Source organism: Pygoscelis adeliae, unplaced genomic scaffold (genome assembly GCF_000699105.1).
Source record: "Pygoscelis adeliae isolate BGI_AS28 unplaced genomic scaffold, ASM69910v1 Scaffold1, whole genome shotgun sequence".
In the NCBI taxonomy this organism is placed as follows: Eukaryota; Metazoa; Chordata; class Aves; order Sphenisciformes; family Spheniscidae; genus Pygoscelis; species Pygoscelis adeliae.
In genome coordinates this window covers 1,117,224-1,127,886 of record NW_008824051.1, presented here as the reverse complement: position 1 = coordinate 1,127,886, position 10,663 = coordinate 1,117,224, and the positions used below count along the sequence as shown (strand labels likewise).

Below are 10,663 nucleotides of genomic sequence, written 5' to 3'. Positions count from 1 at the left end.
CAACCTGGTCTCAAGCATTGGCTGGAGGGGCCATGCACAACCACACACTGGCTGGATGCTGCCCATTGTCCCTTGCTTGCTGTGGACTCAAAAATGGCCCTGGAACCACAGGGTCCCGCCACACGCTGACCCACCATTTTGGCAGAGTATAAACTCAGGGCCTAGTGGGAGTGAAAGCAAGGGCAGCCCTTTGGGGACAACATTAGGGACCGTAAGCCCTTCCTCATGTCCTGGCCTTTGCTATCCTTCCCCGGAGCACAAGCTGAGCCCGTCCTGGTGTACAGGGTTTCCCCATGCACCTCGCCCACCACCCTGCCCTCGGCTGCCACCGCTGTGCATGGTGAGCACAAAGCCGCTGCCAAGCTCAGGTGTCTGCTGCGCTCAGGGGCTGCTGCCAGTGTGAGGTGGGACCTCTCATTTCTGGACCGCATTCAGCCATCGTGCCCGAGGCCAGGGCTCTCCTGAGCAGGACGGAGGTTTCTCCCCCAGACCTGCAGCCACACAGCCTGCTCCTAGCCACAGAGTCTGGTTTATGTTTCATACAGTGCTGGCTGTGCTGCGACATGTTTTGGGAGCCACTTAATTTGTCTCACAAAGCAATCATCTGCTGTACTTTTCCCAGAAAATGTATTTTAATTTCAAAGGGAAAAGAAAGGTTTATTTGGAAACAGCCGATCAGTTGGCATGCAGTAGCTGTTTGTGTAAAACCTGCCCAGTCCCCCCAGCTGGAGGGCGCCTTAACAGCCATAGGGCCCCTGGGCCTGAAAAAGCCAATGTGGCCGTGCAGGCCGTGCCTGTGTTTTGTCAGCCTCCCTCATCCCCAACTATGGCTAATAGAAGTATTTTGCTATTTATCATCCAATAAATGCTTACTGCCTTGTAATCAGACTTGGTCATAAGAGTCCAGCCAACGTGCCAGCGGTTATTTTTGGCTGCCCAAATTCCATTTTCCTGTGTTATTTGCTGCAACCAGACCAATGCGTTCACATTTTGATAGCCGTGTTGTCGTTTCCTGTGCTCACTGACAAACGAGCTAATGTCTTTATTGTTTACCGAAAGGATGTTGTTGAGGATTACTGGCCTGGATTTTTAAACCTCTCAAGTGTATGCCAGCCTGAAATTACTGTCCTTAAAGGCAATTTACTCACTGAGAATCCCACGCTCTTTGAAATAACTCTACCCCCATGTCACCGTGGTTTTTCTTTAAAAAAACCCCAAAGTCTACCATAATTCAGCCCCACTGGAGGAGCACTGTCATATGGAAATCTTGTTCTGAACAACAAATGAAGGTATTTGTATGGTAGTGAGTAACTGAGAAAGGTGAGGGGCCATACTTTCTTTTCCAGAAGTCAGAGTTGATGGTTGAAGTCTGTCAAAGACCTTGAGTAGGAAGAAGCCTCCAAAGTAAGCGGGTAAAGGTCTGGGTGAGTTCTGTCCCTGCACCTCACAAAACTGAGCAGACCTGTATCAATGACTTTTTTTTTTTTCTTTTCTGGAATTTCTAGCTCAAAGCTTAACCCGCGGGGGATACTTCTGGTTTCATGGAGAGCAATGACCAACCAAAGGAGGAATAGACCATCCAGAGAAATCGGAGGCTGGCAGGCAAGCTATTTTATCATCCCCAAGCGTTTATCAATTCATAAATGGATATAAATGCAGTGTTGATTTCTCTTTCTCCCCACTTCCATGAGGGCCAGAAACATTTTAATGCTGAAATACTTACAGACTCTAACAAAGTGGGGGCTTTAAAATAAAGCAAATAGCCTTCGTTCCAAATCAAATTGTACTGACAAATCTGGCTTCCCCCAGCACAATCCTTCCAAGCACCTCTAAACATGACTGTACTGAACTTAGAAGCAAATTTCTATAATCAATGAGAGAGTCATACCTAGATACCCAATTTAAAACTGCTTTGTTGAACTATAAAGAAGTCATATCGGGGGAATTAACAAACACAGTTGTCATTTACAGCCTACATGTGTGCTCTATTTCCCTAAGTTGCGTTTGGGGGGATTGTTTAGTTCTTTCTCTTTTTTCCTCATCCTGTGAAGGTTTTTTAGCTACTTGGCCACAGTGATGACTGATTATGGAGGCCACCACTTAAAGCAGTTAGCTGATGATGGATGATGCAGGTACTGAGAGGCCATTAGGATTTTGGTGAAAGGGAGACCACAGTATAGATGTAAGAAAAAAATGAACAAATACAGTGTAGAATTAAAAAGTGTATAATTAAATGTGGGGGTTTTGTAGTAGAACAAAAATCGCTATTGTTATAGCTCCTTTAAATGTGTATAAAGCATTTTCCTAAATGGAATGTTCAGTATTTATTTTAAAACACACACACACACAAAAGTACTAATCCCAGTATAAAGCGGTTTAGAAAGTAAGTTTAACTATAAACTGTTTTATACCAATGGAAGATAGGGGCTGTTTTCTCCAGATATTCCTCAACTTAAGTTATCTAAAATACTTCAGTCTATACCTAATTAAGCAGATGAATAAATCCCCTTGAAGTCAAAGAAGCTACTGATGTGATTAAAGAAGATACATACTTAAATTCTATTTGGAGTTTAGATCCAAAAGCTTAACTCCATCCCCATTCAGCAATACATTTAGGCAACTTTAGACACTTGCTTAAATCAATAGGATTAGATGTTTGCTTGAAGTTACCCATGAATTTAAACGCCATGCTAAATAGGAAAGTACTTATGTAATGGATTAGCTCCGGTTGAAATTTTGTAATTACTATCTAGGAATGTTTTAAGGACCTGAAATACATTCATTTTTCCATTAATTTTTAAACCATCTTCTAGACAAGAAAAAATATTTTCAGTTTTAACTTTTCATCCAATTACCTTACCTTCTGCCATCTTCTTTCCACCAGGAAAAAAAAAGTGGCGGAAAAGGAAGGGAATTCTTTTTTCATTCATAGGGGAAGGGGAACATCGAGTTTTAATGTCTTGATATAAAAAAAAAGCTAGAAAATTTCAAATGAAGTAATTGTATGCAAAACCAAACAATGCATTAATGTAATTCATACTTTTCTAACTGGGTCAGTTGAACACAAGACTTGTAGAAGGTTTTCACTTAAGTGTACAAAGAGCTCTGAGGACAATTTTTCCTGACATGAATGTCTGTAACTACATACGAATTTACCATTTCTTTTCACTGCTTTAAGATGAACAGGTACTCCAGATCTAAGAGCAAGAGAAGAAACAAGCCAGCATTTGTATTAAGAAACATTTTTATTAACAAAACAGTAAATTCCACTTGCTTAGCATTTCCAATAATGAATAAATTGGCCTTGCAACAAATAAAAAAATCGTAAATATCTATCACAGAAAGCACTATAAGGTTAGGGGCATTGGGCCTCTCTTCGATGTCTTAGGGTTGAAAGTTTCACATGTTATTTAGTGTTTTGTTAAAAAAGGCAACACAATACAGTCATAGAAATGAAGCCATCTCAGTCAAACAAATTAGGTTATTATAGAGAAAGGATCCAATTTAATGTTAGGTAGTTGGCTTATGTCTGTTTGTTTGTTGTTGCTGCTGTTTTTAAACACAAAGGAATTTTAAATCCACTTGCTGGCACTTCTGATACATCCATATTTGTTTTTTGTTAAATTATGAAATTAAAGAGGAAAAAAGAGAACCTTCAGAAACAGTGTTAAAATTGTGTTTGCTTATTATAATAGTAGCAGGTATTTTTTTTCCTTGATGTATGGATTTAGTTAAAGATTAATCTACCAAACTGCCTGGAAGTTGACCTGACCATGCTATTTCATTAATGCAATCAATACCAAGCAGAAAAGACCATTTCATCTTGCCCAAACCATATTCTGTCATGTCCAGTCTCCTGTCATCAGATTATTCTTGTTCTTCTACGTGTCTTCAAGCACTGAAATCTGAACACCACCTGGCTTTCAACTTCTTTCCCCCCTCCAGCTGAAGTCTCCTACTTCCAGCAATGACCTCCAGTATACTCGGCCCTGCTGTTCCCTAAGTACAGCTGTCTTGTAAAGGTGGGAGAAATTATGAATGCCACAGGTGAACAACAATCTAAGAAATGAACATCAGATGGATTTTGTGAACCTGTTCTCATTTTTGTGCAAATGCTAATGAAAATAAAAAATTGTTTTACAAACATGACACACCTCGATGTGGTTGGCAACCTTCAAGAGAGGTGTTTTCATGTCAGCTACATGTATTTTTAAAGTGCTCTGACTCCCAGATAGATAGCTGTACCAGTTTCCAGCCTTCTTCATCAGCTACAGTGAAAAATACACAGTAAAATATTTTGTGCCTGCTGTTTAAAGCTAATTTTAAATTCTTCCTTCCTGTCTGTAAGGTGTGAACAACTATATCCCTCCCAGGAGGCCTTCCAATGATTTGGTTGATTTCTATTGAACTACCCTCTTTCTGTCTAAGGTATTCCCTTTGAACTTCCGTGTAAATAAAATGTTACGCTATGATTTATTGCTGTGAACCTAATGAAATAAGACTAGAAAAAAACCTTAAGATGTGAATTACAGCATTATATTCAATATGTTTAACTAAAATGCATTAATGTTTTATATATGCAAGAAAAGTTATGTGTTACTTTAAAACATGATGAACTTCTATTTGTCTGGTTATGATGTCTTGCAATACTACACAATCAACTTAGCTAAAAATACTTTTTCATATGTCAAAATGCCCACCATTGAAAAATACTATCGTGCACCTCAAGATTATTTCCTTTTTGGAGAAAGGGGTAAATTCTGCAGTAGAATCAGCCTGGGTAATTAAAATGGGTCTTTTTAGATCTTTTACCACCCAGTGCTGTAGTAGCTGTTGTCATGTAACTGAATGCCAGATAAACACTATATGATACTTCCTAAGATTCTCAAGAAACTCATCATTCTCATAATTTCTTAGGAACAAGGTTTCTGTAAGGCAAACCATGCTCTCCAATAGTGAAGCTTTGACTGGAAGCCAAAGGCCAGTTTAAGTCACTAAATATTTAGCTAATTAATGAATGTATATTTCTAGGAAAATTGGCCATTCTGATCAACTTCATTGATGCATATCAGGAGCAAGAGATAGGGATAGGAGGGAGAAGACAAATTACAGTAGAGATATATTTTTGCTTTCTAGTCCACTTCTTTCATACAAACTACTAAAACTTAATTGCAACAGAATAGAGGCTGTACAGGTAAGAAAAAAATTAGCTGACTCTTATATACATTCATACACATCCTCCTTAGTATAACCACTACACTGTAAATTAAAAAAAAAAGGGGGGGGGGGGGGGGGGAGGGAGAAGTCTGGGACAATTTATAATGGCTGCAAAAAAACTGAAGTATGTCTGTTGCTCCAGATGTCATAAAACTCTCTATACCTAGCAACACTTATAACATTGAGTTTACCAAAAATGGCTGAAGAGCAGATATAGTTTGCATTTTCTATACAACAGGCTATAAAACATCACTTATCACAGTCCAGAAAGCACATATAGATGTGTTTTTATATAAACATATGTAATAACATATTAAGCGTGCATGAAAATTTCCCAATGATTGCATCTATGCCCTCTTGTTTGTTTTTTTCTTTTTTTTTTTTTTGTGGAAATGTGCCTTATATTCCAGATTTTTGTTTTTGTTTTTGAAAATAAGGCCTCCGTACTATTTTCCTCACAACCAGAAAGGGGCTTTTTGAAAGTATTTCTACGTAAGTCTTCAGAAAAGCCAGCACTTTGTTTCAAATGCAAGTTTCCAATCACTGCTTCACTGCACCAGACGGCAAACTCTTTATGTTTGCTTGTTGAGTCACCATATATAATGACAGTCTTCTCTGACAATAAGACTAACTTACTTCTCAAGAAAGCACTAGCACTTTGGCTAAATCCAGAATCATAGGTAGCTTCTTTTTTCTTTTTTTTTCCTGTTTTGTTTTTTTAATTTGTTTTGTTTCATATTGTGCCTTGATGCTGTAGTAATACTCCTTGCTTTATGAATGCGTGGTGTCATCATTGTCTTTCAGAAATGTTCCAGCAACATAAAGACAGGCAGAGTAAATGAAAACACTGTGGATGTTAGGGAATTTATCAGCTCCTGTTTCTGAAAAACAAGAGCATGAAATGCTTGTTTTTAAAAACAGTCTTTCCTTTCTGATTGCATTCCCTGTCTTTTTTGTTTGTTTATTTTTGAATGTGCTTCATAAAAAGTAAAGTAAATAAGTTTGTATTATGTCTCAGATAAAATGAAGACTATTTCTATACAAGCGTTCTTTTAGATGTTGAGATCAGACATAGTACTCCTTATCCTTATTTTTCTTGTTTTTGTTGGAACTTTTAGCGCTGTTGGGCTGTTTTTCCTTGATCACAGCCCCATTGGATTGTGCTGAGTTACTGATGTAGTTTCGACTCTCATCTACATGATACGATCCTTCGTCTCGATTCCTGTACTTGTACATAGCATACAGGAGAATGAGGATACACAGCGCCGCTGCTGCCACGATCCCAACTACCATGCCTGTTGTGCTGCTGGATTCACGAATCACCTCGGATGAGCCAGGGTACTCCCTTCCTCCTCCTGCCCTGGTAGGATTTGCTGTAGGTAGATAACGAAATAAGGGAGAGGTTATTATTGAGTTTGCACATTGAGGAGTTAATCATATCTACCTGCTACAGACATGCATCTTCCTAATTGCACTCTCTAGGTCAGGACTGCCTATTAACGTACCCTACTCTACCAGTCTGAAAACATGTAGGTTTGCAGGCGATTCCATTTTCATGTCTGTCAGCACAAGTTTTAAACAAGGAAAAGGACAGCAAGGAAAAATCTCATTTTAGCCTTCAAAAGTATAATTTCTCCAAATGCTGTTATTAAGCAAAGAATGCCTAAATAATCTGGAATAACAGGTGTGCCACAATTTAAATGCCAAAATACGAACATCTGGGAGGAAAGGATCTCCCTGTCCCACTCCCTCCCTCTCTCTTCCTTGCCTTCAGTAAAGAACGAAAAGTGACACTACAGTACTTACGGAGAAGACAGTGATGATAAGACAGACTACCAAACAGAATGGGGGAAAAAAATCAAAATTCCCCCTAATAATAAATGACAGCAGCCAATAAGATGGCTACAAATAAGGTATCCTCAGCTCTCCTTTAGACTTTCCTCAGCAAGCTTCTCAATTTCTCCTTTCCTTCTAATATTTTTTGCTTCTCTTTTTTTCCACATTAATTATATTTACTTTTATTACTTTTAGAGAGCTATCCAACCCTACCTTCTCTTTTCTAATTCACAGAGTCTTCTCTGAATATGGCTACCCTTTAGAGCACTTTTTCACTCAACTTCTCCCATTCCCTCTTTTCATCATTGACGCCAATACCAGACGTTCCTTCAAGGAACGCTTTATGCCCCAAAAAAACCCTCTCAAATTGCACAGAGCAAGGCCTCAACCTTCTAAGAACCCACCTCTCAGGCCAGACTCTGGTCTTTTCAGTTGTGATATGAACTGAACTGACCTATGTCTTCAGACTGTGAAGTCTTCTTGACAGGAACTATTGTGTTGTCTGGCACATTTTATCCCCTTGCACAGCCCTGTGCAATGAAAGCCTAATTCCAGGAGGAATTTCTAGGTTAAATGCTCACAGCACACACAATGCTTATGCATTTCCCATTATCTCCTTTCTTTACTGAGTTTTGCAGAAGGAGGAGAGGCAGATCATTGTATAGAATCTCTTTAAGTGGCAATAGCTGAGATGGATCTTCTTCTGTAACTTAGCAAGTGTCATGGACAAAAATGAAGTGACCTGGGTCTGTGCAATATTCCTCTAATTATACCAGCATTTCCAGACTCCTGAGAGGCTGTGTACCCTCAGCACTGCCAGCGTTGGCTGAGCTCAGGAGCAAGAAAAGAGCAGTGAGTGAACCAGGGTTTCCCACTGAGCAGTGCAGAACACTCTCATTAAGCATCCAGGCTGGCTTATAGAAACCGCATTTTAAATCATTATGCATGGCTAAAAATGCAGTCAGTAAAATATAAATGTTAACTAAAAATATTATTAAACACTAGTTTTACAATATATTCATAATGTTAGCTTTATCAGGCCAAGTTTGGACAACCAGAATTAAAAGCAGCCAACAGCTACAGACACCAACAATTGGCCTATGAACAATAAAATGCAGCAAAAAAGCCACAAACCCCAAAAAGAACTAAGTTCTCTCCCCACCTTGGTACTACTCGTCATTTATTTATTGGTGATTTGTGTTCTTACTGTTGAAACACCACTTCCTGGCAGTTATCCTACATAGGTTTAAAGAAGGTGACATTTTATTTGGCTGAAAGAACAGAGGCACCACAGTAAGACTCAACTGTCATTCGTGTCAAATAGTTATTTTAACTACTTTCCCACCCCCCCCTCTGAAAGTTCTTAGTTGTTATGAGTTGGTACAATTGGTATTTTCTATGACTACACAAGAGATCTTGAAGTTTTGCTTCAGAAGGCTCAAAGATTTTTTGTCATTTCAGGGTAGATGCCACCCTACTAAGAAATGTGGTCTGTCTCAAAGTAGTCAGTGACTGTTTTAGATCCTGTTTCTTCATTGTAGCTATTATAGAAAATGGAAATTCTTTTACACATAGGGTGTCACTTATTGTTTTACAAGAGACAATGCATTGTTGCAGAATAAAGACTCCTGAGTATTTCCATAGTGAATGAAAATGAGACAAAGTCTTATCTTACTGTGTATGATTTCAGGAAATTAATTTCTGTCTGAGAAATAATAGAAGCAAATGAATAAACTCTATCAATACCTGATGGAAAAACAGCTGCTCTTTCTCTTTAAAATAGAGACATTTGGGCCAAATGCCATCAACTAACTTTACAATTAATGTCTACTAAATGACACTTAACAGCTTGCTCAGAGGAAAACATTCTTTTAACATTGCAACCTAAAAAAACATGTAAGGAATATTTTTCAATGTTACCTAAACTCCTGCCTTTCACCTGATGGCATCCTTGTATTTTTAAGAATGTTTTCACAATTATCTCATTTATCCCATCTGTCTGAGGAATATTCAACCACTACATTAATGTTATTTAAACTTACAACATTTTCAAAGCATCTGTTGTTACATTTGTTTGGACTTCTGTAAAAGGAACGCTTCAGCAAGGGAAATGACTTCTTGCTATTTTTCTTCTGTTTACATTAAAATATTCTTTTAACCTAGCAGGGCCTCTCAAGACAAATGAAGGAGGAGGAAATAAGAGGAAAGTTTTACAAAGCACATGGGTTTGTCTGTGAGCATTTTAGGTAGGAAAGGCTAATGGAGCACATGCTGAAGCAAGTGTCCTATTCTGAGACAAGGAGGAAAAGGCCACTGGGAAAAGGCCAGCCTACACTTCTACTGAAATCCATAACATTGCTGAAACAGCTGCCTTCTATTTAAGTAGGACGTTTATCTAAGAGTGGAGTACCCAAGGGGAATTTACCTGCAAGTTTTTTCCCCTGCAAGACAGGAACTATTGCAGGGGACCACAGATGATCTCAATGGAGAGCAAGTGAAGGTTATAAGGTTACAGAAATCTTGCTTTTTGCTTCCCAACTCTTTGAGAAACACATGATGCAGTTTTCTTCCTAGCATCTTGGTAGCTGAACCAGGCAGAGTCATTGGCTCCGGGCATAGCAGCAGAGGTATGTCTGTGGGTAACCTTGTCTGCTACTCGGTTGCAGTCTCTGTTAGTGTCTGCAGCATCAAAAAGACACTAACTTCATGCCATATAAAGTTTCTTATTGTAAATGAGAAGCTAAATACCTTATAGGTGAATGTTAAGATTAAATGTCATAAAAATGACCCCGATTTTTAAGAATAAAAAGTCATCCCAAAAAATCCTGAAACAATCTATAATAAGTTGAGGACAGTTTGATTAGGAACAAGAGAAAATCATAAAGACTGTGATTATGCTCAGACCATGCCATAACAGTGAGAGAAAACAAAAGTCATCTTGTTGTGCAACGATCTCTTCTAAAAACAACTTATTTGATGCACAACTCTTCCTCTGAACAGCACACAACCAGCCTTTTTGGATTGCCTCAAAGACCAGCTTAGAAGAAACTGATTTTTAAAAGCCTGTTCTACCACTTACGAAAAACTTTGCATGAAATAATAGCAATTGAGCACAGTTTTACATTGTGTAATAATGGATTAGAAAGTTATTATTCTTGAATGTATTTCTAAGTGGTTTAAAATTTAAAGGGAAAAATCTGACTATTTTCAGTGCCCAGTTTTCATTAATACTGTGAAAAGAAAATTGGAATTGCAGGCTCCCATGGTGTTCGTGAATTGAAATTAGCAGACTTAAAACCAAAACAAAAAACCCAACAAAAGGACCCCAAACCTGTTTTCTTTACATTTATGCCTTCCCACAAACTGTGAATAGGAAATTACTCACAAGACAAGAATGTTTAACTACTGCATTTGCAATGAGGCATGAAGGCAATTATTTACAGGACACATACTAATTTTCACTCTGTGAGCTATCATTGTAGACCTGTTTGTGGTCAACTTTCTGTAGCATTGTTGGATTCTGGTGAACTGGTTTCTGAGCTTACCGCAACTTCAACATCTCATTACAACGAATACATCTGAAAAACTAATCTCAGTGCTTCCTCTGCTG

The 10,663-nt window shown here is 38.5% G+C and overlaps 1 protein-coding gene across 1 annotated transcript in view; it reads right to left on the bottom strand.

The window, feature by feature from the left end:
- Positions 1 to 3,226: 3,226 nt before the first annotated feature.
- Positions 3,227 to 10,663, bottom strand: part of NRXN1 (neurexin 1) — a 487,169-nt gene continuing 479,732 nt past the window's right edge. The window contains exon 15 of the mRNA XM_009333610.1: positions 3,227 to 6,590. Within this exon, the coding sequence (XP_009331885.1) occupies positions 6,283 to 6,590 (308 nt within the window). The 3' untranslated portion in view covers positions 3,227 to 6,282. The remainder of the gene's footprint in view (positions 6,591 to 10,663) is intronic.